Source organism: Urocampus carinirostris, chromosome 5, assembly GCF_059441175.1.
Source record: "Urocampus carinirostris isolate Australia breed hairy pipefish chromosome 5, RoL_Ucar_1.0, whole genome shotgun sequence".
Lineage (NCBI taxonomy): Eukaryota > Metazoa > Chordata > Actinopteri > Syngnathiformes > Syngnathidae > Urocampus > Urocampus carinirostris.
The window spans coordinates 13,569,221-13,596,756 of NC_142353.1; the positions used below are offsets into that span (position 1 = coordinate 13,569,221).

A 27,536-nucleotide genomic window follows, 5' to 3' on the forward strand; every position below is an offset into this window, starting at 1 on the left:
AGCATTTTCCACACAAGATAAGTTCTAAAAATAAGAAAATATTTTTGACCATTGGATGTCGCTGTATTGTATAATGCTACCAGAAACAAGTGCTACAAAGCATAAGGAAGAATGTAAACTATGGAAACACAAAGTGACCAAACCGCACCATTTCTTTTCTTTTTTTCTTGTGAAGCAGTTGGCTTATCACGCACAGTTTTGGGATTTGGGGGATAACTGAAGCAGCAAGATGAGAGAAAATCATGTCAGCTCCCTCTAAGTGAGCTTCAGGTTATGAAAAAAAAAACACGACAACTTTTCTAGAATATGCAGGGTTTTATGAGAGTTTTTTTAAATAAATGTTTTTTTTTGTGAATACACACTGACCCTTCCAATTTTAATATTTGGGCAGGGACCCAAAACTATCACCCGGCGGGCTACAATAGGCCCCCATTTGCCAATTTGAGACCCCTGATGTAGGCCAATCCAATTTGTTATATCATCGCTGGTTTTTCAGAAAGAAATACAGAAGATTTTATTCATCGTAAATATATTATTTCTATAAAAAAATTTGAATGCAAACATATAAAGAACATTTTTTCAATAGCATTTATGAATAAATAAACATGCAGACATCTTCTTGTACATTTTAGATTTCTTCTTTTGTCTATGAAAAGCCAATTTAATCAACTTGGTTTTGAAACACACAGAAAAGTCCCCTTTTTTCATCACCACATTTATTAAAATGGATTAAAAAATTCAAAATGTAGTAAGCATAGCTCAATAGTGTTTTTCTTGCATGAAATATTTTGATAAATGAAGTAGCAAAAAAAATAAAATAAAGAAAAATGTATTTAGCTATTTGAATGTTGGGCACACTCGGGACTGGTGCTTTCTTATGACCATTTTATACATGTTATTATATTTTTAATATTCAGAAGACTGACTGCTTCAGGTCAAAGGCTTTAGTTTTCCCACCCCTGGTCAAACATATAACTATAAAGTGCATTAAACGTCACCATTTGTGTTTTCCAGAACGGCCTGTCTCCAATCCACATGTCAGCACAAGGGGATCACGTTGACTGTGTCAAGCAGCTTCTGCAGTATAATGCAGACATTGATGACATTACGCTTGATCACCTGACTCCTTTACATGTGGCAGCACACTGCGGACATCACCGAATGGCAAAAGCTCTGCTTGACAAGGGGGCCAAACCAAACTCACGGGCACTGGTCAGTCACGTTAAAACATAGAATTACACTGACTAGTAATAGCCTCAAACTTTGGGTGAAATTTGCCGTTTTGAAGGAAAAAAGGGTGACCTACGTGAATCGTGTAGATCCAAGGAAAAAATGAGAAGGGGTTGGTGGGATTTCTGTAGATAAAGGAGAATGAGTCAGGCGTTTGAGGCAGTGCATTTGAATTAAAATCAGTGTAGTTCACGCGAGCGAGAGTACAGTTATTTTACCTAAAATAACTCAAAGTTTGGGTGCATGTTTTACATGAGGTTTCACAGTATATTACTGTATTAGTGCAATTGTTGATCAGTTGAAAGATATCGCTGACCAGAACTGCAAAACATTGGATGCAACGCATATCAAACCTATGTCGCAGCGGTGAACTCGCTGATTCCTAATCACAGGAAAAGGCATTAGATTGGACCTCATCATCACACTATTTTTACTGATTGTACCATAGACCAGTGATTTTCAACCACTGTTCCGCGGCACACTAGTGTGCCGTGAGAGATCGTCAGGTGTGCTGTGAGAAATTATCCAATGTCACTTTTTATAATTTAATAATGTCAAGTGTCTGTGTTGTAAAAACTGGGGGTATTATAAATTATATTGTAATCAAACATACTGTTCAGTGTCATTTTATAAAAAAATTGGTTAGTGGTGTGCAGCAAAATGTTTCCAATGTAAAAAACATGGCCTGGCTCAAAAAAAGGTTGAAAAACACTGCCATAGACGATTGTTAGAGAATGGAGAAAACGGAAAGTCGTCCTGAAAGATATACACAAACCCAAAGAAGCAAGATGAGGAGAACAACTCTGCTGTATCTAATAATGAATCTGACTTTAAAGGACATTCAATAAATACTTTATACATTTTATGTTGGTATTGAGTTTATATTTTACACCAGCGGTGTCAATTTCATTTTAATTCAGGGGCCACACGATGGAACCAACATTCTCTCGGGGGCCGGACTAGTAGATTAGAGAGAAAGAAAAAGAGAGAGAAAGAAATAAGAGAGAGAGAGGGAGAAAAAAGAGAGAGGGTGGGACAAAGAAAGAGAGAAAGGAAAGAAGAGAGAGAGAGAGAGAGAGAGAGAGAACATGTGAGAAACAAAAGAGATAAAAATAGAAATAGTAAGAGACAGGGAAAGAAAGAAATCCAAAGAGAAGTAGAAAGAGAGAAAGAGAGAAGAGAAGGAGAGAAACAAGAAGAAAGGAAAGAGAGAAGGGGCTTTTTTTTCTCTTAAGGATGCTAACATTTCCTACACTGAAAAAAGTAAATTGAATTACATTATTACTTTGAGTTCTGATATAAATTATTAATCCCCAAAAAATGAATTTAATGAACAAGGCCGGTTGAAATAGATTGACACTGAAAATTATGGATAGGAGAAAAAAAGTTACAGTTTGTAACATATTGAAATATATCATTTTTTTTCTATTTTTAGAATGGCTTCACTCCTTTGCACATTGCTTGTAAAAAGAACCACTTGCGTGTGATAGATCTTCTGCTCAAACACGGAGCATCACTGGAAGCTGTGACTGAGGTTTGACTCTTAAAGTCGAGTAAAAAAAGTTCTTTGTGGTGTTTTTCCTTCTAAAGATGATTCTTTTTTGACACAGTCTGGCTTGACGCCGTTGCATGTGGCATCGTTCATGGGCCATCTCAACATTGTGAAGATGCTGCTGCAGAAAGGAGCTTCGCCGAGTGCATCTAACGTGGTGAGTTTCATCTTAAATGAAAAATTGATCAGCAATCCAGCAGTAATGTTCCTGGAATGGTGATCCTATACAATTGTGGATTGTGTCGTTATTGTGTTGCATGTGCAGAAAGTCGAAACCCCCCTCCATATGGCTTGCCGAGCAGGACACCTTGAAGTGGCAGAGTTTTTACTACAGAATGCAGCTCCCGTGGATGCCAAAGCCAAGGTGGTTTCCATCAGCCGAGTTTAATTTGAAAAGTCATACATTAAAAATGTGATGGAAACAGTAAATAACTCAAAATCTGTAGATGAAGCAAACTTGCGAAGCGAAGTAACACAATTCTTACTGCCTTTGCTAGGATGACCAAACCCCCCTGCATTGTGCGGCCCGAATGGGCCACAAAGATATTGTGAAACTCCTGTTAGAGCACAAAGCCAAACCCAACTCCACCACCACAGCAGGACACACGCCTCTTCACATCGCTGCACGTGAGGGGCACGCGCAAACGGTTCGTCTCCTGCTGGACATGGAAGCACAGCAAACCAAGATGACGAAGGTTCGAGGGCAATGCCTCAATTTGAAATAAATGCATTACACAAATAAGCAAATAACTACGGTATTTTTCGGGACATAAGGTGCACCTTCAAAAATGTAGTACTGTATTCACATTTTTTACAATTGAATTTGATATTAAGGTTAAAAATAATTAAGTTTCAAGATTCAATACCTCCACTGAGCAAATTAGTTTACCATGAGGAATTTTTTGGTCGTATTATTGATTATACAGTATCCGTTTTTCCAATTTATTTTCAAAAAGGCCAATACTCTTGTTGTTTGTGCAGAAAGGATTTACTCCGCTTCACGTGGCTTCCAAATACGGCAAGGTGGATGTGGCCGAGCTGCTGCTGGAAAGAGGAGCAAATCCTAACGCTGCTGGGAAGGTAAGAACCACAACATAAAAATCCGTTCAGTACTGTTTAAGTATTTACTTGTATTTGTCTTTTCAGAATGGTCTGACTCCGCTGCATGTCGCTGTCCATCACAACAACCTGGATGTCGTCAACTTGCTTGTCAGCAAAGGGGGTTCCCCGCACAGTGCAGCTAGGGTACGGGATACTCAAGTACTGGACCGTAAATTCCCGACTACAAGCCGCTCCTTTTTTCTACAAACACCTTGTTTAATAATACAATGCAGCTTATTTTTTTGATTTTTTTTAGCGGATGGGATACATATACAGTATATATATATATATATATATATATATATATATATATATATATATATATATATATATATATATATATATATATATATATATATATATATATATATATATATATATATACTGGACTGTCTCAGAAAATTAGAATATTGTGATAAAGTTCTTTATTTTCTGTAATGCAATTAAAAAAACAAAAATGTCATACATTCTGGATTCATTACACATCAACTGAACTATTTCAAGCCTTTTATTATTTGAATATTGCTGATTTTGGCTTACAGCTGAAGAAAACTCAAAAATCCCATCTCAAAATATTAGAATACTTCCTCAGACCAAGTAAAAAAATAATTTTATAACAGCAAAACTAAATCAAACATTTGAAAATGTCCATTGATGCACTTAGTACTTGGTTGGGAATCCTTTTGCACGGATTACTGCAGCAATCCAGCGTGGCATGGAGGCAATCAGCCTGTGGCATTGCTGAGGTGTTATTGATGCCCATGATGCTTCGATAGCGGCCTTCAGCTCATTTGCATTTGTAGGTCTGGTGTCTTTCATCTTCTTCTTAACTATACCCCACAAATTCTCGATGGGGTTCAGGTCAGGGGAATTAGCAGGCCAATCAAGGACAGTGATGCCATGGTCAGTGCACCAGTTACTGGTGGTTTTGGCACTGTGGGCAGGTGCCAGATCATGCTGGAAAATGAAATCCTCATCTCCATAGAGCTTTTCAGCAGATGGAAGCATGTAGTGCTCTAAAATCTCTTGGTACACAGTTGCATTTACTCTGGACTTGATGAAACACAGTGGACCAACACCAGCAGCTGACATGGCTCCCCAAACCATTGCTGACTGTGGGAACTTCACACTGGATTTCAAGCAACTTGGATTTTGCTCCTCTCCAGCCTTTCTCCAGACTCTGGCGCCTTGACTTCCAAATGAAATGCAAAACTTGCTTTCGTCTGAAAAGAGGACTTTGGACCACTCTGCAACTGTCCAGTGCTTCTTCTCCATAGCCCAAGTCAGACGCTTCTTCCGTTGTCTTGAGTTCAGAAGTGGCTTGACCATGGGAATACGGCTATTGTAGCCCATTTCCCGGACACGTCTGTGAACTGTGGCTTTTGATACCTGGACTCCAGCTTCAGCCCACTGTCTTTGAAGCTCCCCCAAATTCTGGAAGCGGCTCTTCTTCACAATTTTGTTAAGGCTGCGGTCATCTCTCTTGGTTGTGCAGCGTTTCCGGCCACATTTTTCCCTTCCAACAGACTTTTTGTGGATATGCTTTGAAACTGCACTCCGTGAACAGCCTGATCTTTGAGAAATTTCTTTTTGTGTCTTACCCTCCATCAGGAAGGTATCAATGATGGTCCTCTGGACAGCAGTAAGATCAGCAGTCTTCCCCATACTTGTGATTTAGTTTACTGAACCAAGCTGAGTGTTTTTAAGGCTCAGGAAACCCTCGCAAGGTGTTTCGAGTTAATTAGATGATTCAGGTGATTAGTTGAATAGCCTACTTGTATACTTTTTCATGATATTCTAATATTTTGAGATAGGATTTTTGAGTTTTCTTAAGCTGTAAGCCAAATTCAGCAATATTAAAATAATAAAAGGCTTGAAATAGTTCAGTTGATGTGTAATGAATCCAGAATGTATGACATTTTTGTTTTTTTAATTGCATTACAGAAAATAAAGAACTTTATCACAATATTCTAATTTTCTGAGACAGTCCAGTATATATATATAGGGAGAGAGAGAGAGAGAGAGGGGGGGGGGGGGAGAGAAATTAGAGCCAGGAGAGGGTCACCAAGTAAGGTAAGGACAACCAAACTTGAGTGCAGGACTGTGACACAGTCAGCCGGCACTACTAGTTAGAAACATTCAAAGTATTTATGTACAGTACATTCATTTTGTATGTGGTTGTAGCAATACTTTGTCTCCTCTCTATCACTTTGTCTTCTGCGCAAGCGATGTGAGAGTTTAAGATCAGTTGCATGGTATAGCAAGTGTAAAGGCTGTTGAGATTGAAAGAGCTGCGGAATTTCAATCAGTACAGTACAGTTACAGTTGTGTTTTGAGAATGTTTTTGTGTCAATCCTGCGTATATGTTAATGCAAATTCATGAAATATTGACTGTTGTGCCAATTGATTTAGGTTGCAAACACAGTCAAAACAAGTTTTTTTTAATTTTCGGCACAATGTCTCACATCTCCCCTCTAGACATTTCCCCATTATTTTTTTTTAATGTAAGAAATGGAGGTGAATTTTTATCGCCATTGCAATTTGTAAAACAAAGTATTAAATTTGTTCCTTAAATTTGCACTAGACTTTAAATCGGCTTTGTAGTCCGGAATTTACCATAGTTTCAAAGAGTACATGTGATTTATGCTAAGGGCCCGGTCACACAGCCGTTTGCGTCTGTATCGTGGGTAAAATTTTGCGTTTTTTTTTTTTTGCCCGTGGTTGCCCGCGATGGAAAATGCGCAAAATTGGCCAACCCGCTGTTCATCGATGGTATGCCCGCAAAACAGACACTGGCGACTGTTCCGCTTCCTCATCGCGTCATTTCCGCGTGTGGACCACGGGTATAAAAGCTGCCGAGCCGGTGTTGTGCCGAGAAATGCATCCCTGCCGAGATTTGCATCCCCTGGCTACTACAACCACTTTGACCTGGTTTTATCTCACTTTTATATCACTTTTCAGAAATGTAATAGCGGACATATAACCAAAACCACTTTGTCTTGCATTTGTTGGGAATGTAATACAACTTAAACCGTTCCGTCTTTGTATTTGTTGTGAATGTAATCGAACGGTAATGCACACCGTATATAAATCACTTTTGAGCAGGTAACATGTTTATTTTGCCCTTTTCTATTCAAATCACTCGTATTGAAACTGTTATGCACTCTACCATAAAGCTTATTTCAGCTTAATAAGCTTTATGGTAGAGTGAATAACAGTTCTCAAAAGTGATTTATATACGGTGTGCATTACCGTTCGATTACATTCACAACAAATACAAAGACAGAATGGTTTAAATTGTATACATTCCCAACAAATGCAAGTCGAAGTGGTTTTGGTTATATCTTCGCCATCACATTCTCGAAAAATGATATAAAAGTGAGATAAAACGAAGTAAAAGTGGTTTTCAATTCTCGGCGGGGATGCATTTCTCGGCATAACACCGGGCTGTAGAAATCATAACCGCTCAAGACACAGTCCCGTGAAGATCAAGATTTCAAGCTATGGCACCGAAGAAGCCAATATGTTATTATTGTAATAGTTTTTCATTTTTATTTTATTATCATGTTATGAAATGAAAAGAAATGTCAATAAATAAAAATGTATTAAGATGAGGTCACTACGGTAACGGGGATCCATGTTCACCCCTTGACGTCTCGAGCACAACTGACGTGTGCTCGGCAAATCGCGCTGTATATACGCGGAGAAAGGCGTTTGACCGTCACACGCCTTACACACGCTAATTCACGTGATAACACCGCGATACAGGCGCAGAACAAACGTGCCATGACCGTGCTCCACCCACGATTACCCGCTAAAATTTCGCGTCCTACCCGCGTGTAACCACGCCCTGGCCGCGGCCGTAACACGTCGTTCCGTGTCTGTACCGCGTCATTACCTCGTGTGTACCACGTGTGCCGCCCGCGGTTACACGTGGTCTAAAGTTTTGAGCAGCGCAAAACTTTTTCGCGCGGCCAACCGCGTGTAAATTTCCGACCGCGTGTAAAGCACGGCTGTATCTCGTCTGTATGGCGATCTCAAAGCGTCCAACAGCGTCTGCTTCACAGGCAGAAATTTCTGGCCGTGATTCAACCTCGATACGCCCGTGAAAGGCTGTGTGACCGGGCCCTAAGTGAGTCATTTGTGTCTAACCCTCCTAGAATGGCTACACCGCCTTGCACATCGCTGCCAAGCAGAATCAGATGGAAGTGGCTAACAGCCTGTTGCAGTACGGAGCTTCAGCCAATGCTGAGTCTCTGCAGGGAGTCACACCTCTCCACCTGGCCTCGCAGGAAGGGAGGCCCGACATGGTCTCTCTGCTCATCTCCAAACAAGCCAATGTCAACCTTGGCAATAAGGCAAATTTGAATACATTCATGTGTGTGTAGGATTCAAAACGTGTATCATTTATTTTTAATATTCCTCTTCCACCCCACAGAGTGGACTGACACCGCTCCATCTTGTGGCACAGGAGGGACACGTTGGCATTGCTGACATCTTAGTGAAACAAGGCGCTTCGGTCCATGCTGCCACCAGAGTAAGGTTTCCTAAAACCGTATTTTAGATCTCTCAGAAGTCAGCGATACATACCTAGAGTCCAATATCCGAGCATACTGGTGACATACAATAGCCTGAATCAATGCACTTCACTGCGTACAAGTCATAGATATAGACCAGACACAAGAAATATGTGAACATCCAGTTAATTGGAAATATGTTATTTCAGATGGGCTACACACCTCTCCATGTAGCATGTCACTATGGCAATATCAAAATGGTGAAGTTTCTGCTACAGCAACAGGCCAATGTCAACAGCAAAACACGGGTAAGCATCTCTTCCGTTTGGAGTAAATAAAATGACTATTTTCTCATTCAGTCGAGCTCTTCTGCAAATACATACATCGGATAGTTGGCACTAAGCTCAGAAATAGCCTTGGCATCATCCCTTTTTTTTAAATAGTGTTTTATAGTGTTTATGTCAACACAAGTTATGTATTTTGGAAAAGATTCAGCACTTTTATGAAGATATTAGGAAGGTCAAAGTGAAGCCTGTATAAAAAAAATGTGTCTGGAACCTGGCCAAAAATCCATTGTCAGCATGAATTTGTATACTTAATGCTTTATAAACAAAATATACTACCTATTTATTTCAATTTTTGTTTTTGTATCCGTGTAGAATAAACCTTTTTAGATATATGAGTGCGTAAGGTCACAAAGAGGAAGTGGGCAGTTGTAAGTGATTTGATGCTTGAGTGATAAAGATGTAATAAATCATTCAGGGAATAACATTAGTCAAATGTCTTTCAGCTGTCATCAGTGCATTAAGGAAGTAAGAAATGACTCTCTCTTATCTTGTCTAGCTTGGTTACACTCCCCTGCACCAGGCCGCCCAGCAAGGACACACCGACATCGTCACGTTGCTTCTGAAGCACGGAGCTCAGCCCAATGAAATCACAACGGTGAGCATGACAGCAACCTTGTTTAGGGCCAAACCACTCTGAAAACAACTGATCTCGGGAAGATAAGCAGGGTTGGGCTTGGTTAGTACTCAGATGTGAGACTGCCTGTGAATACCAGATGCTGTAAATTGGTCAATGGGAACACACTATACTGTGACAGAACTGACTGTAACCACCCACCGCACCAAGTACTGTTGGTGAAAATATATTTCCAATAGGGGACCAAGTCATTTAAGTATTAGCGAAACATTTCCCAGGATTGATCACGATTTGTGTAGAATTAAGACCAGGCCTGAAAAAATCCAGCCCCAGCCCAACCATTAACTTGATTTGCACGACCAAGCCAGAAACAAACCCCAAATTTCATATTTTATTTGTGAGGACTCAGGAGGAGGAGAGTCTCTTTTTGATAACAAATTCAAGCCTGGTTTTTTTGTAACAATATCTAAGACAGACAAGACGGTTTAAACATTTACATTTTCTGTGTCTGCAGAGGTTATTAATTTTCCATCGTTGACAGATTTTATTAGAGTTTAGATTTTAAGAGTTGACGGGAACATTTTGAGGCCATCCGTCATTTTGACGGGTTTAAATATGGGTCATAAACCACAGCCGCAGTATGTCCTTGAGAATATAGCACAACACTTTAAGAGAGTCAAGCTGTTCTTTGAATTGACAAGAGTTTTGTGCAGTATGTGATGTTTTGAGGCGTCTTCTGTTTTTTTATGGGCAAAAATTATATTTATTCTTAAAAAAGTCAGCAAGAAAGAAGCCCGGCCCCACCCGAACGTAATGATATTTTAGGCCCGATCCGGGCTTAAGATCTTACCTCTTGATTTGTGCTCAGAATGGAACTTCTGCGCTCTCCATCGCCAAAAGGCTGGGCTACATTTCCGTGATTGACGTGCTAAAACTTGTGACTGAGGAGACGGTTTCCATGGTGAGAAGTTTTGAAATTTGGGTCCCGTTTAGAGATGGACAGCCAAGTGAGAAAAAAAGTTTATATGTGTTATTTTGTGTGTCTATGCCTTCCAGACTACAACAGAAAAACACCGTATGAGTTTCCCAGAAACAGTAGATGAAATACTGGATGTGTCAGAGGATGAAGGTACGACACCAAAACTTGGTTGAATGTTACTATTAAATGTGAAAATGGCCCTGCAGCTGTTAATTTCTTTATTTTTTTTATTTTACTCTTTGCACTTTTTAGGACTTGCGCAGCTAACATTAGGTACGCAATGTCTTTTTATCTCATTGTGCCGTTGGGAGGCCGCTGTAATGAAGTACAGTATGCGTCTCGTCTCCATTTCAAGCTCACCCTCTCCATTGTTTTCCATGCTGGAGCTAGATTGTGATGTTTTCTTGTGTTCCTCACTGCACTAGCACTAATTTACTAACTTTAGTTTGTGGAAAGAATTTTGGATGAAAACATTTGTTGTGTACCAGTTTGCATTGCTCTATATCGGGTGTCAGTCACCTTAGTGGTCCCCTGGCTCTTTTTCAAAAAGGTTTGATAATGGAAAATTATATTGCTTCTTTAAGAGGACAAACATGACACAAGCATATCTAATATTTTCCAATAAATGTTTCTATGGTCTGACACAATTACAAAATTATAAAACTCTAGTACTAGTACCTTGTATTTTGAATCATGTGTACTGTTGTTCCAATGATACAAAAGTATCTTAGAGGGACAGTGTGTAATATTTGAACACTAGATTTCAACGTATCTTTCACTACAAACAAAAACGAGTGCTACAAAGCATACGTATGAATATAAACTACAGAGAATCAATGTGACCAAACTGCACCATTTTTCATCTCATTTTTTCCCCCGACATCTCACAAGACTATTTGTTTTTTTGAGGTACCTGTAGAAACAAGATGGTAAGCAATCATGCCAGCTCCTTCTAAGTGAGCCTCATGTTATGTAAAATAAATCCAACTTTTTTGACCTACAAATATTTTTTAAAATGCATTTTCATATGATAATTAACCTATTTTTGCTTATTATTGAGATAAATACTGTTTTTTTTTATTTTTGGATGAAGTTTGATGACTCCATTAACAAAGTACAGTAGTAGATATACAGGACGCTCATGATGCATCAATTAAGTACAGTTGTGATGTAACAATTGAAAGGTACTTGGTATTGGTTTATGTATCTTTATTTGAGGAGGAAGGAAGGAAGGAAGGAAGGAAGGAAGGCAGGAAGGAAGGCAGGAAGGAAAACTCTAAGCTTCCATTCTTAACTCCTGATATTTAAGGTGTGTACGTCACCATGTGGGAGAACTCAGTAATAGCATTTGTTCTTTCCTTTTTAGTTGTATCACCTGGTCAATTTAGTCGACATTTATCTTAGAAGAATGACTGAATTTCAATCAGATATCTTCAAAATTTACTTTAGTAAAAAAGAGAGTACTTTCTAGAAGATGCAAACATTCTCCAAACAATTTTTGTCTCACATTTGATTTACGAGTAAAACATGCTTTGAAGGGGTAAGTAATCAACACAAATTATGTGACTTTCAGTTCTGAAGAGTTTTATTCTTGTAATCATCCTCATTTGTAATGTCTTGACTACATTCCTGGCGTGACTGCTGAGATTTTGGGAGGGGATGTTTCATCAAACATTTCCATCGTTGAAGTCTTTGTTTTGATGTCGTTGGTTGCATTGCAGATCATTTGATTCATATCGCCCTTTCTTCATGATGTCAAAAGCCTGATTAACACCGTTCCTTTTTCTCTCTTTTTCCCCCTTTTGCGCTTTGACCAACCTGACCTCGGTGTTCGCTCTCTTTGGCATGTTGTTCTGTGAAGGAGAGGAGCTCCTGGGGACCGAAGGGGCCAGGTACATGAAGATGGATGACATGAAAGACCATGATGACGATTTCCTCTCCCCTAAGAAGTCACTGGAGTACGAGAGAGGGCTGGGAACAGCGTAAGGGGGCTGGGATGCAGGGGAGAGAGCCTAACTGCATAGCTTGGGACTCAATATAGATTACTAACTGCTTGGGAAACAGAAACACAATGGGGAGTGCCAGTGAAATTGACTTATTTTGATTTTCGCTTTGTTTCTCATTCAACAGAAATTACTCTCCAGCCATTCCCAGGATCCCCCGTGTTTCACCTGAGACTGTGATCCTGAAAGAGCATGAATTAGATCAGGTTAGGCACATATCATGAATTCACCGACCTGCATCTTTCATGATGAAATTTGTTTTTGGTTATTCGTGTGTTTTTTACTGTCTATTAAAAAGGATGAACTATCAACAAATTGATTTTCTCTGTACAGTGAAAAATTATGTTCTATTAGTAGACAATGTCTGTGTTCAGAGTAGAATTTTTTAATTGTTTCCCTATTTTTACATTTTGTTTCCCTATTTAAAACTGTTTTTCTCCTTGGTCCTGCAAACTAAAATAAGAAAAATAATTCGAAAAAATATATTTTCTAAAAAAAATTGGTTTAAAAATTATTACTGTACATGAAACAGTCAATTTAGTTTTAGCGTACTTAAATATGACTATTTTTGTAATGTGTCAGACCTAAAGCTTTACGTTTATTCTCTAACCATCATTAAATTATGTTGTCAATATTGCTTATATGAACATATGCAATAAGCTAGTCTACATCTTTGATTTCATGTACAATCTTTTAAAAGCACCACTAACGTATTTATTTGTATATCTGAGACAAACGTTAGGGAAAGGAGAAAACAGAAAGTCTCCCTGAAAGATATAAATAAAGGCAAAAAAGGATGACGAGGAAAACAACAATTTGTTGTATCTGATGATGAATCAGACATTAATCGACATTGAATGTATTCCTTGAAAATTTTACGTCATAATTGTGTTCATCGTTTACATTGTCAATAAATTGAATTTAATAATGGTTGGATGTATTCACCATTTGTCACTTACAATGCATAATTTGAGCTGACAGAAGAGAAAACAAACCTTATGCCGATTCTTGATGAAAAATGAATAAATAAATAAAAAAAGGTGTGCGTGTTACACTTGAATAAATACAGTAAATTCGGCCTTGACAAAGCAATTTTCAGTTTTGACGGATGCTGCTTGTTCACTGCCTGGTTTCATGAACAATAACCACATGGTAGGAAAAATCCATGAAGTAGAAACCTTTACGAAATCACAATTATTATACAATTACATTCTCTATTATACTTTAAAATCAAAGAACACACTATTTTAACAGGCCCTAACCTTTCGTTCAACAAATTTAAGTATGGTATATTGTACTTTTAAACATGTATCTATTTTTTTTACTAATACCTACTCTCTTAAGGACTGTTTAGCCAATGAGATTGTAGAACACAATGCAAAATGAAAATCTGTTAAGTAGCAAGCTGGTGAACCGGTTTTTAGTGAGGGATTACTGTACAACAGGTATATAATATTAAAAATAAGGTTCATCTGAATTTTTATTTCTGCAATATACCTTTCTTAATTAATATTTCAGAGTCAATGTGGAAATGTGGTCCACATTGAAACATAGCATTTCAATAGAGATGACTGTGGGAAGGTCTGTCTGTGTTTACTCTTAATATCTACAACATATCAGTTTAGTTTCTCGGGGTCGGTCATACATTGATTTGGGCGGAAACATATTTCCGTTGAATATTTTTCAAGTTCATGCTGATTTTGTGGTACGTCTGCAGCACGCACCGCTTCCGCTGCCAAAAGACTACGATGAAGACTCCCTGATTCCCAGCAGCCCAGCAACCGAAACCTCCGACAATGTCAGCCCAGTTGCAAGTCCCATACACACAGGGTCCGCTCGGCACAACATTCACAACTCTTAGCCGAGATCGGCCTGTGAGAAAAAAACAAAATTCCTCATGTGCAACGGCAGGTTTCTGGTGAGTTTTATGGTGGATGCCCGCGGAGGCTCGATGAGGGGCAGTCGGCACAACGGCCTGCGGGTCATCATCCCGCCGAGGACTTGTGCGGCCCCCACCCGCATCACCTGCCGGCTGGTGAAGCCGCAAAAGCTTACCAGCCCCCCTCCGCTTGTGGAAGGAGAAGGCCTGGCCAGCAGAATCATCTCTCTCGGCCCGGCTGGCATGCAGTTCCTTGGGTGAGGAAGCAATTCTTGTCTTTGCTCCGTTTTAGCTCTAACACTGCAGAGCCCAAAGGGTCAGTTGACATGTACATTTCAAACTGGTATTCTCTCGTTTTAGAATGATTCATCTTTCAGTATACTGTTAAAACAGATGCTATCAAAATATTCTCCTGATTACGGATTCCTTCGATACTTTGATAAAACTATAAGAAAATTGTGTTGAGAACTCTAAAGCTCCAGTTGGCGCAAACGATTGCTTATAAATGTTACGAAGAGTTACACTAAAACAAATGGCTACTGTTGTAGGAAGTCTGTACATTTTATTTGCATATTCAATTTGATATTTTAATCACACTGGATGGTATTGACAGACATTACACTGGCCCATGATACAGAAAATCTTTTTTAAGAAACCACAGCCCCAACAACCTCGCTCAAGTAGAATGCCCAGAAACACCAAGCAAATTCATATATAAGGTCCCTGTTTTAAGCACTTAATTTGATATATAGTTTTCAAGTATTTCTGTTCTATTTTTGTAGTATTACTGTAGTTGTGCATTTGTAATACAGTGTTACTGCAGTAGTATTTTAATATCCTATTTGTAGTTCAGATCTCTTTTTGTTTTTTTTTCTTTTCAGATATGAAGCAAAATAATATATTAAGTCCCTTTTTTAAGCATTTAATAAGTTAGTTATAGTATAGATAGTTTCGTAGTAGTTTTCAGTATTATTTTAGTATTTCTGTAGCGTTAATGGAACAATCGGAACAGTGCTGGCACAAAAAACCCTTGTTTTATTAGTAGCACTTTATTTACTACTTTTATATACTGTGTGTGTATATATATATATATATATATATATATATATATATATATATATATATATATATATATATATATATATATATATATATATATATATATATATATAATATGATATTTTACCATTTTTGCTCGCTGGGCTCGATTAAAAAAACCTTAGTATGTACTTAATGGACCCATAGTTTGCCCGCTACTTAATTTGATGGATGCATAGTAATTCCTGCTAGGAAGAACACTTAAATGATATGCACACTTTTTCATTACTTAGTCACCCCAACCCCTTACCACACATACACAGACTCACACACAAAAAATGGCAAAAATCATCATAAACAATCATACAATTTATTTCAAGGTTTTCCTGATGAGGTACTGCAGTTGAATATTTTGTGATGGGATCATGTTTACAGAAATGTTTGAATTTCCCGTGACAGCCCAGTAATTGTGGAGATCCCCCACTTTGCTGCCCTGGGTCGAGGTGATCGAGAGCTTGTGGTGCTAAGGAGTGAGAATGGATCTGTTTGGAAAGAACACCGCAACCGCTATGGTGATGAGGTTCTTGAAACTATCCTCAATGGAATGGATGAAGGTACGATTTTATTTTAAGGTTATAATGAAAGTCCTCCCAAATGAACACACGCTGATTAGTGTTGGGTGTGTTACTGAAAAAAGCTACTTCATTTGAAAAGAGAAAATTTGCATTACCCTTCAGATTTCTGACACCCAAAAGTAAATTTAGTTGCGAATTGCCGTATATACTCACATTTAGCCGATCTTCTAAAACTGCTTAAAAAATACATATAAAATAAATGGTAGAATAAGTGTTTGTGGACTTGTGGAAGCGATGAATCCTTCATATTTCTTCTGCATGGTATTTCAAAAATTGTTTCAAAAATAAAAAAGACCAAAATTCAGCACTCTTTTACTCTAAATTCCATACTCACATTAGTCTGCCCTACTGATTTTTTTTTTTTGGTTCCTGTAAAAGCCACGCCTTCTCCCCACGCCCTGCCCACCATTCGCTATTGGTGACACACATCCAAATATTTGGATATAAACGGCCCCCCTTGTTTCAGTATTTTGTAGGCCTATTTTGTTGGCCAAATGATCCTAAAAGAGGATCATTTGTATTTTCGCTATGGAGAATGGATGGATTTATGGATGGATGAATGCAGCCGTGCCCGAAGCCAACGTTTGTCCATGCGAAGCCAAAGCAACATTAAAGTCAAGAAGGGTTTGGTCCAGTGTATACAGGGCATAGTTTTAACTGCAGTTGAAAGTCGGGGTCTCACATCATTGGCTGTACATCGCTAAAGAATCCTTTACATGGAATCTCAATAAACAATGGATGTTCACTGTTGAGACACTATGATGAAAATCCACAAGACAAACTGCAAACAGCCCAAAACACCCAGAGCAATTTGCTTGTGTGAGCTGTAGGATGGGCGTAGCCATGCACACAGCTCACGCATTGCCTTCTTCACCCAGCAGAGTCTGAAGCGGAGATATCTTTCTCATTTAAAGTATTTTGTGACATTTTGACCAAAGAACTTTGTTTGCACTTCGTTTTGAAACAATTATTTAGGACAAAAATGACACTGTGGGAGGAAGACAAATTCTAAGTGGTATATTGATGTTCATATGAAACACTGGCTCCGGCATTATTATTATTATTTCATAAATATTATCAAACAATCAAATGTAACACTGTGAATTAAAATCATCTGAAGAATCACCTTTTGACTGGTGAGAGGGTTTGGCGTTTTTTGTTGAATTTTGTCTTAAAATATATGGTATGGCTCTCTCAAAAACTTTTTATTTTGCCTTTATGGCTCTTAGGGTAAGAAAGCTTCTCGACCACTGTTGTAGGGCCTTAAAAGATGCCAACTTCTCTTTTGCTCCATGATTAGCTATGTGTTTCTGGCAGACTAAGGATTACGTAATACATCCTGACCCAAAGAGGAATAGGTACTTATTTGATGTCATTGAAATTTTGGAAACCGTTTTAATAAGAAGTGCAGTAACACACAACTTTTTAAAGATGGTTGAGTTTCAAAATGTTATTAATAACGCGTTACAGTATATTGTTACTAAGAAAGTTCCTCCCAACTCTGAAGCTACTTCCATATGAACACACCCCGATGCATAATTCTTTTCCTTACACACCCAGAATTGGAAAGTCAGGAGGAGCTCGTGAAGAAGCGAATCCGCCGCATTATCTCCACCGACTTCCCGCTCTATTTTGCCGTTGTTTCACGGGTCCAGCAGATGAGCGACCTGATTGGGCCCGAGGGTGGTTCCTTGACCAGCAAACTGGTGCCGCTGGTCCAGGCCACGTTTCCTGAAACGGCGGTCACCAAGCGAGTGCGTCTGGGCCTGCAGGTGAGATGGGACAATGAGGAGAAGGACTGAAGCAAGACAGAAGCATGAAATAAAGCATGTTGGATTCATCTGATCACCATCTTATCAGCTTGCCTTGCATGATGGTGTCTTTTTGCATGCACTTTGTATTGTTATTATATGATGCTAATTTGTGGCCTTTTTTCCTATTTCTTCACACTATATGGACACTTTGTTGAAGTTCATGTGCAGTTTTACAACTTTGTTTTGTCATCAAACACATTTTGTTTCTAAGATGTTCCCATTTTACTTGTAACGCAATCATTCTCCTAACAATTACAACAGGGGTGGGCAACCTTTTTAGTGGAGTCTGAAGGAACCTAATTTCTTCCAATCCTGGTCATTAGACGCAGCTATTTCAAATTTTAGAAAAATAACTCCAGAAACATGTAAGATTATGGACCTGCAGGATTTAAGTTACCGCCCCCCTTGAGTTATAAGAACTAGAGAATGTTAACGTGTTTTTATCCTTTCACTTTGTTACATGAAGATGTATCAAATGTTTTAAGTCCTTATATTGTTTTCTGTAATTTCCTGTTATTTGTTTTTTTTCTTTGAAAAAGAGGAAGCTTGATGCATGCACACAAGATGTAGCATTAACTTGATATCTGTATAGGACCTTGAATCTTCTGCATGTTTTTGCTCATTACATTCATTAGTTGGGCTGAACACATCAGTCCAACTTAGAAACACAATTTGCAGAACTGCAACAACAGTCAGAACAGGAAATTGGGATGATTACTGTAATTAGACAGTATAACATCCCATATGTCTGACTACATAATTGTTTTTTGTGGAATACATACATATACTGATATCTATATGGAATTTGTAGTGAAAGCATAGTATCCAACCGTTTTTCATGTTAATATAATTGTCAGGTTTATTGATGTGCAAGTCTCTGTATGCTTTTTATGCAAAATACTAAAGAACCCAAGCTCCCAAAGACAGTAATACCTCTACATACGAGAATATTTAATTCCCGGATCTAGAATTGCACGTATGAATTTTCACATTAAAAATAATTGAAAACGAATTAATAAGTTCCCGCCCTCTCAAAGGCATGAAATTAAACCCTAAATGTACTTTATGACCCTAAATAAATAAACATCCTACAAACTGAGGAACTTTCTTAGTAACAATACTGTAACGTGTTATTAATAACTTTATGTAACTCAACCGTCTTTAAAAAGTAGTGTGTTACTGCACTTGTTATCTGTACATTCAAGAAAACTGTGCGGGTCAGATGTATCGACATTTCGTTTTGTATACACGTGTACTAGAATGACAATAAAGTATATCTGAATCTGAATACGGCATACTTTTTTCTTTTTCTTCTTTTTAATGAAGCCACGCGCTGCATAAACTCTGCGGCTTTGTGATCTGAAATCGCTAATTCCCCATGACTATGCCGTTCCTCAACTGTAAATTTTCAAACCATCCATTGCTTGTTGCTCGAGTAGATGGTATATAGAGGTATCACTGTAGTGAGAGAAAAAGTATCAATTTGAACACATAACAGTAATGTAATAAAATGGTAGCTGCATCCAGTACCTGTATTAATGGACCGGTTTGTCACCTTCTGATAAGATATTTATTCAACATTTCAATTGCATCTTTCTGGATGTATAGTCATTGTTGTTATAAGATTCAGCACCTACGCTTAGGTTGTACTATGTTGTTTTAGCCATGATTCCTACCTAAATGGGAAACATATGGAGACCATTGATATCAAGGTTTATACAATAAAAAGTATTTATTAATCTCAAACAAACTGTTTCATTTTTATTACCACTTGTGTTTTGCATTGCTAGTTGAGTTTCGTTTATTTACTCTGCACTCATCTCTTTCCCTTCTTACCTGCCTCATATCAACTCATCACCATTTCCCTTTACTTCCATTACATCTCTGTGATGTGATTCATCACCTGTGTACCAATCCGGTATTCCACTTCTGCGCCATTGAACTTTGACCTCAGGCTCAGCCCGTTCCTGACGAATTGGTGGCTAAATTGTTGGGGAACCAAGCCAACTTCAGCCCTGTGGTGACGGTTGAGCCTCGGAGGCGAAAATTCCACCGACCTATCGGTCTTCGCATCCCCCTTCCTCCATCCTGGCGGGAAAGCCCCCGAGACTCTGGAGAGGGTGATACAACCAGTCTACGCCTGCTTTGTTCTGTTATAGGTACTGATACTTCCACGAGGGGGATATAATCTAGGCCAGCTCTTGCAGGCACCTTTTTACTATTCATGATAAATGAGTGCATATCCACTAATTGTCCATTTTGTGATTTTCAGGCGGAACAGCTTCCGCCCAATGGGAGGACATCACGGGTACTACTAAGCTCGTTTATGCAAATGCATGTGCCAGTTTTACTACCAATGTTTCTGCACGGTAGGTTCACATGATTAAATGAACCACGTATAAAGCATACTTGACACCTTTGGATTGAAATTAGATTCGGAATTGTCTTGATTGTCATTGATAACAACATAGTGACAATTGTTTACAACGAGATTTGACACGGCACACCAGGATAAACACATGATAAAGATTTAAAAAATAAAATTATGATTAAGAACATTTCAGGATAAATAGGATAAATATTTACAAGGTAGCGGCACCTATGGATAGTTAACCCGCAGCCCCACTGTGCGTAGGTTCAGGGTTCTATTCCAGATACCGCGGCTTCCCAGTGCGGAGTTTGCATGTTCTCCTTGTGCTTGCATGGGTTTCCTCCGAGCACTCCGGTTTTCTCCCACATTCCAAAGACATGCATGTCAGGTTAATTGGCGGGTTCAAATTGTCCCTAGGTGTGAGTGAGCGAGTGAGTTGTCTGTCCCTGTCTGCTATGCGACTGGCTGGCAACCAGTTCAGGGTGTCCCCTGCCCACTGACCAAAGATAGCTGAATGGGCTCCAGCACCCCTACGACCCTACTGAGGATAAGCGTCGCCGAAAATGGATGGATTTACAAGGTAGTACTTGGAGACTAGCCTAAGTTATAAGTCCATCAAAGCAATAGTGCAATGAAAAACATAAGCAACATCATTACAAAATTGGTTGAGAAATAAAATATGAAAATTGGTTTTCTTTTATGAATAGGCAAGATATATATTTGTTTCACAGTCTTCTGCGCTTATTTAGGGTTGTGATGACTCTGGGGCAGAAACCGTCTCTGAGCCTGTTAATCCTTATTTTAAGTGACCGATAGCGCCTACCAGGGGGCAGCATGTTAAAGAAGGAGGCCAGGGTGAGAGGAGTCCTTTATAATGTTGTTAGATCTGATGCACCTATCGCAAGCCGGCAATGTTCCCCAGAGTTGGCAGAGAGCAGTGAATAATTTTCTTTGCTGTTTTGAGTCAATTTTAGTTTTTTCTGCCTGCGGTCATGGTCCCAACATACCACACTATGTATTACTGATTGCTCTCCACTATGAATTTGTATTTCATGGAAAATAAACCATCTCGTAGCATATGTATATCTATGTATATAATCAACATTGCCAACTGCTATTCAACTTTAAGAAGTATTAAAGTACAATGTGTCAGAAGGACCAGAACAGAACAGGAAACCCCAGAGCGTTCGTTACAGTTCTTTATTTAGGTAAGCGTACAGGGCTAGCGGGAGACGCGATGGCTGTCGGACGTCAACAGAGGAGCCGGGAAAGTAGCTTTGGAACACGTAGCCAATCGGAGTGCGGAAGTCTAGCAGGTCATGTTTACCGGGCCTGGAGAGAAGATCGTAGCGTGGGACGGAAGCAGGTCGGATCGGAGGCAGGCAGAATCAGGGGGGCGTCCACGTGATTGCTCCAGGTGACTCAAGTTAGCAATCACGACACAATGATCCTTTCTTCAATTATCACGCTTACAAATGCCCTATGGGTTATTTCAGGGAAAAAAAGATACACACATAAATAAATATATATATATATATATATATATATATATATATATATATATATATATATATATATATATATATATATATATATATATATATATATATATATATATATATATATATATATATATATATATATATATATATATATATATATATATATATATATATATATATTGTCAGGCAGGACGAAAGGAAGACTGAGATCACTTGCGCTCGTTTCTTGGTTTTATTGAAAGGAAGGAAATGACAAGGTGGGATTCTTCGATCCGTTGGTTGGCGGATTGACGGAACTTGACAGGCGAGTGAAGGCTTGGCGGGAATGGTTGGAGACAGGCGTAATCTTAGTGTTCGGAAAAGAGTTCAGGAGTCAGACGGGCAGGGCAGATTTACAGAAACGGGTCGGCAACGGAGATCAATCAGAAGAGAACAGGGAGCAGGCAAAGAGTCAGAGGTACGGGCTTACTGAGCTGAAGGCAACAGGTAGCATGAGTACAATCGGACAAAGTGTTACCGGAAGCTGGGGATTTAAATGTACATGGTGCGCCAATCAGCTGTCCTGGCTTTTGGCGCCAAAACCTGAGCACAGGTGTTCCCAATACATGTGATTGTGACATATATATATATATATATATATATATATATATATATATATATATATATATATATATATATATATATCATCTCATCAGCCGTACCGCTTATCCTCATTAGGGTCGCGGGGGTAGGCTGGAGCCCATCCCAGCCATCTCCAGGCAGTGGGCAGGGGACACCCTGAACTGGTTGCCAGCCAATCGCAGGGCACACAGGGACAGACAACTCATTCGCTCATTCACACCTAGGGACAATTTGGACCGGCCAATTCACCTGAAATGCATGTTTTTGGAACGTGGGAGGAAACCGGAGTGCCCGGAGGAAACCCACGCAAGCACAGGGAGAACATACAAACTCCGCACAGGAAGTCTGGAGCTGGATTTGAACCCACGACAGGTTCCCATGACATGAACTGTGCCGCACAAGCGCTAACCACTGCGCCGCCGTGCTGCCCCATATATATATATATATATATATATATATATATATATATATATATATATATATATATATATATATATTTTTTGTCGCTGCTTTTTAAAACAATTTTTGCATCCAATTTGGGGCATTTGTGGAGTTTTTTCAGTTCAAACATTTTATTTTCTATTCTATTTTAGATTTTTTTTTCAAATGACAAAAAAGTAACCGTAGATGTACTGTGTCATTTTTTGTTGTTTTAAGATTCTGGCTGGCAGACTGTCCTCGCACAGCCGAGTCTGTTTCCTTTGCCAACCTTCTCTACAAAGAACTGTCGGCTGTACCGTACATGGCAAAGTTTGTTGTTTTCGCCAAGATGAACGAGTTACGCGAGGGCCGTCTACGCTGTTACTGCATGACGGACGATAAGATGGACAAAACCTTGGAGCAGCATGAGAATTTCACTGAAGTGGCCCGCAGTCGTGACATTGAGGTCTGTTAATTCAAACATTTAAAGCAATGCCTCACCGAACCGTGTTTGTATTGACAATTTTTCTCACAGGTGATGGAAGGAATGCCCCTTCACCTGGAATGTTCAGGGAATCTGTTACCTGTGCGCAAGGCGGCCCAGCAGCCACGCTGCTTCAGCTTTCAGGCCTTCCGAGATAACAGACTGCCTGTCTCTGTTAAGGTAGCAAATTGTCTGGTTAAAGCATGATTGTCAAAGTCAAATGGATGACGGAGCCAAATAAAGAATTACCATAATTTCCGTACTATAAACTTTTATCAAAACAATTTTGAGCCTGTGGCCTATGCAGGGATACTGTTGTCCATTTTTTCTAATGGACGACAGGGGCGCTTGAGCAGAAGTCGTAGGACTGAGACAGATGGTGTCAAGGAAGATGCAAGTCACAACCACCAATAAACGCAATCGGAGAAGTTTAACGTACATTAACGCTCTTTGAATATGATTACATTCAGCACAAACTGACCCAAATCATGATGACAATCAATGGAGTTGTCAGATTAAGAAGTAAAAAGAGCTGCTGCACGAAAATGTTGCATTGAAAAAATGTCAGCGGGAAGAGCTGGGGCAATGTAAAATCTCATAAAAAGGCTTTCAGGATCAGGGATAACAAAAGCAGGGGGCCCGAAACTGGAACACATTTTTGAAGGCTGGGTGAACGCACTTTAATTGGAACAAAGAGTTAACTATCTTCGGGTAGTGGGTAGGGGACATCTCGAACTGGTTACCAGACAGTCGTAGGGCATGTGCAGGTTATGTCCGTACAAAATATGTTTTACCTTCAAAATTGGGTGCGGCTTACAATCAGGTGCAGGTTGTTGTCCGAAAATAACAGTAAGTTACAAGTCGGGGGCTGGACTAATTTAATATTGGGCATATTGAAAATGATGAAAATAGTCTAGTGAACCTAATTCAACCTGCTGAAACGCTAACAAATGTATTCAGGTATGACCTGATAAATAAAGTAATGTTTTTGATGGCTTTGTCAGTAGTCTAATTTTCAACAGGCACAAAACCTTGATACAAATACAAGCAAGTGGGCTAAAATTACATCAAAGAGAAAAAAAAAAGCAATTTTCATTCAAACTACAATAAAATAAATGCAAATACAAGTAACATGGAGTGAAAAATAAATACAATGATTCTGGGTGTATGATACAATAATGAAACATATGTGCGTCTTTTTAGGTGTGCAGCATGTGAGTGTTCCTTTATCGCTATTATTGTTCTTGAAGGTGAGAGACAGCAGCAAAGAGCACACCGGCTTTCTGTCGTTCCTCCGAAAGACGACCAAGTATGAAGACAGTCAACATGTGCTATGTAACCTCAACATAACCATGCCTCCTTGCATCAAGGTACAACCTAGAGTCAAAGCACTAAAACACCTGTCTCTCAATTGTGCTTTACCACCATCTGTAATTGTTGTGTACATGATTGGCAGATCATTGCAAGTGAAGATCGAAGACGAACTTTAACCCCGCTGGCTCTAAGAGAAAGATACAGTGCACTCAATGAACCTGCTATGGGTATGGATCACGTGTATTCTTGATCAGGCTCTGACTGTACTGCAAAAAATGTTGACTGTTTTGCTCATTTCAAAAAACATTTTTCTTGCTTTAATTATTTCAATTCATTTTTGTTGATTTTTACGAACTCTGATGTTTGTTTTTGCAAAAGTACACGGCCAATAAGGAGTGAAATTATCGATATGGCAAATGACAAAGCATCTTATTTTAATTATTGTGTGATTGTATTAAAAAACAGCTTATCAAATAAATTAAACAATGTTTACAGTTTTAATAATTAAAGGGAATTTTGCTGACGATAACATTTTTAAAACTACAACGTTTTTGACATCCGAGGGTTAGAATTGTATTTTTCTTGTGCACCAGTGTTTTTTAAATGGCATTTGTCTTTTGCATGACAAAAACCAGGAAAAGGCAATTAATCGGCATCTGGGATGGATGGATGGATGGATGGATGGATGGATGGATGGATGGATGGATGGATGGATGGATGGATGGATGGATGGATGGATGGATGGATGGATGGACGGACAGACGCATGGACGGGTAGGTGGTTGAGTGATATGGGGTGGGTACGTAGGTCTGTAATTGTGTCGGTCGGTAGGTCGGAAATTAGGTAATTTTGGTTGATGGGTAGATAGGTAGGTAGGTAGGTAGGTAGGTAGGTAGGGGGGTATAGAGATATATAGGTAGATCTGTAGATTGGTGGGTGAATAGGGTGGCAGTGGTTGGTTATGTGGTTAGCCAGATGGGTAGGTGGGTGGGTCAGTAGGTAGATAGGATTATTAAAATGCGTGTTGTATACAGAAAAAAGGAGGCAATTTATCTGCAACGTTTCTGTGACACTTTTCTGCCAAATGTGTCACGTATGATGTGGCTATTGTAGCATCCATGAGCGCCATGGAGAGGACAGAGCTCAAGATGGCTGTCATTGCAGAACAACTGGGACTGAGTTGGGCAGGTAAGTTTCCACTGATATTGTTCAGTTTTGAAAACTAACAGTGTGCCATTATCAGGTCCCTTAAAATGTCTATTTACTTATTGTTTAAAACGTAATGTTTGTTTTATTTTATCAATGTGTTTATTCATTCTCTGTTTCTATTTTTAGAATTGGCCAGGGAGCTTCAACTCAGCGTGGATGACATCAATAAGATCCGTGTAGAGAATCCTAACTCTCTTTTGGAGCAGAGTTCGGCACTACTGAACCTGTGGGCAACTCGGGAGGGCAAGAGAGCCAAAAGTCAGTGCAGACAGCTCTGACTTGCTTCTAAGTGACCGTTCAGCTACTTCTTGTGCCGAGAGGTAACTTACGTATGACTGTTTGCCACACTGCAGTGGAGACCTTGTACGCTGCCCTGAAGAGCATTGATCGCATGGACATCGTCACCATGTTGGAGGGCCAACCAGCGCAAGCTCCTCTGCAGGATTCTCGGGAAATTGGTAGAAGGCCCAACAAAAGAGAACATCTTTCTCCTGCTATGGTCAATGGTGAGCTCTTTACTTGCGTATCTTCTCACCTTGCTCTCTAACGTCCCCTCTATAAATTCTTCCACTATCATCGTGAAATGAACAAATGCTGCTTTGAGACCTTTGCAGGAAGTAACCACAGCAAAATGCTCATGGACTCAGGACACTCCTACTGCAATACCATCCCGGTATATTTCCACTAAACGGATTAAATAAATCTAATACAGTAAAATGCAAAAATTGCATCAAAAAATCTTGCTTTACAAAGATAATAGAGGTCATTCTTGAATGATTTCAATTAGTATGGGTTTTTATTTCATTCACTCCCATCTACAGATAAAAAAAAATATGAGGGATGTCAGTGAATGAGTTATTGTGGTCTGTTCTTGTTGACATATATCTTACTGAGAAACGTTTGCGCATTGCGTAAAATGTGAGCACTAGATTTCTAAATGATGGCAACATGGCAACCATACTGTGAAGAATATTGCCAGATGGCACCACAGACATGTTTTTGGTGTTGTTGTTTCGGGGTTTCTGCAGGAAAGTACCAAATTCCATTAGCTTGCCATCTTTACGCAAGAACTGAAGAGAAGTCCAGCGAGCAGAAAATAACTGCGATAATATGAAGAGAAGCATTTTTGATGAATAATTTTATATATGAATTGAAGACTTGATTTGTGGGTGAACAGGTTGAAATAATGTGAGTAAGTAGTCAATATTGAATGGAGTACCATCAGACCCCTTGTTTTGCTCCTCCCATGTATTATATGAATACATAGTTCTTCCTGCTGACGCCTCCACCTTCTCACTATTGATCCATTTATGCCCACTTTACAGGCAACAGTTGGTTTCCTTCTTCCACTGCCGGAGTGATCGCTTTTAACTTAAACGCCTCATCATACGCTTTTCTCCTACTATTTTTTCTGTTAAAGAGGGTTAGTAAAACCTTATGGATTATTTGATCATTGATACAATTTAATTGGACCGTTGTAAACTACCAATTCATTTTATTGGTCGCCGTGGCAAAATGTTTTTCCTGCCGCAAAGAAAAAAAAGGAAAGAATAATTCGTACATTAGTTAAAGCCACAGTGTTTAAAATGTAGCAAAAAAAGTAACGGGTTGTAGTCCTGAAATTACGGTAAATTAGTTTCTCAACTCATCCGGTTAATCAAAGTGAGCAAAAAATGCACATTGTTTAATGAAGATGTGTCTGTAAATCCTTTGAAAGCCTAAGTTTTAGAAAATAACTTTCCTGTAGCGCATAACAGCACATTGTTCCATGTGTTCAGACCATAGTTAGATCATATGTGATTTCTGACTTGGAAGAGTTTGGTACTCAGTCTTTAACTTCTTTAACTTATGGTTTCTTTCACACATCACTTACATCTTATTGTCTCCTTTTTCACCAGTAGAATGTTGGCAACTTGTGTCCCACAGTCAACCAATTCCATGAAAAG

General features: G+C 39.1%; 1 protein-coding gene across 16 annotated transcripts in view; it reads left to right on the forward strand.

The window, feature by feature from the left end:
- The window catches only part of ank1a (ankyrin 1, erythrocytic a), a 129,863-nt gene that overhangs the window by 79,614 nt on the left and 22,713 nt on the right, over positions 1 to 27,536 (forward strand). For 13 of the 16 annotated variants that reach the window (XM_088335817.1, XM_088335816.1, XM_088335819.1 and 10 more), the window contains 29 exons: positions 1,015 to 1,212; positions 2,666 to 2,764; positions 2,841 to 2,939; positions 3,048 to 3,146; positions 3,280 to 3,477; positions 3,764 to 3,862; positions 3,929 to 4,027; positions 8,044 to 8,241; positions 8,322 to 8,420; positions 8,610 to 8,708; positions 9,244 to 9,342; positions 10,190 to 10,282; positions 10,378 to 10,450; positions 10,553 to 10,573; positions 12,162 to 12,282; positions 12,431 to 12,509; positions 14,021 to 14,133; positions 14,215 to 14,439; positions 15,680 to 15,834; positions 17,416 to 17,627; positions 19,624 to 19,828; positions 19,942 to 20,038; positions 22,821 to 23,049; positions 23,119 to 23,247; positions 24,318 to 24,437; positions 24,524 to 24,608; positions 25,495 to 25,569; positions 25,717 to 25,848; positions 25,944 to 26,096. In XM_088335817.1, coding sequence (XP_088191943.1) covers positions 1,015 to 1,212; positions 2,666 to 2,764; positions 2,841 to 2,939; positions 3,048 to 3,146; positions 3,280 to 3,477; positions 3,764 to 3,862; positions 3,929 to 4,027; positions 8,044 to 8,241; positions 8,322 to 8,420; positions 8,610 to 8,708; positions 9,244 to 9,342; positions 10,190 to 10,282; positions 10,378 to 10,450; positions 10,553 to 10,573; positions 12,162 to 12,282; positions 12,431 to 12,509; positions 14,021 to 14,133; positions 14,215 to 14,439; positions 15,680 to 15,834; positions 17,416 to 17,627; positions 19,624 to 19,828; positions 19,942 to 20,038; positions 22,821 to 23,049; positions 23,119 to 23,247; positions 24,318 to 24,437; positions 24,524 to 24,608; positions 25,495 to 25,569; positions 25,717 to 25,848; positions 25,944 to 26,096 — 3,703 coding nt within the window. The remainder of the gene's footprint in view (positions 1 to 1,014; positions 1,213 to 2,665; positions 2,765 to 2,840; positions 2,940 to 3,047; positions 3,147 to 3,279; positions 3,478 to 3,763; positions 3,863 to 3,928; positions 4,028 to 8,043; positions 8,242 to 8,321; positions 8,421 to 8,609; positions 8,709 to 9,243; positions 9,343 to 10,189; positions 10,283 to 10,377; positions 10,451 to 10,552; positions 10,574 to 12,161; positions 12,283 to 12,430; positions 12,510 to 14,020; positions 14,134 to 14,214; positions 14,440 to 15,679; positions 15,835 to 17,415; positions 17,628 to 19,623; positions 19,829 to 19,941; positions 20,039 to 22,820; positions 23,050 to 23,118; positions 23,248 to 24,317; positions 24,438 to 24,523; positions 24,609 to 25,494; positions 25,570 to 25,716; positions 25,849 to 25,943; positions 26,097 to 27,536) is intronic. The other 3 variants (XM_088335822.1, XM_088335825.1, XM_088335821.1) reach the window with 3 other exon arrangements.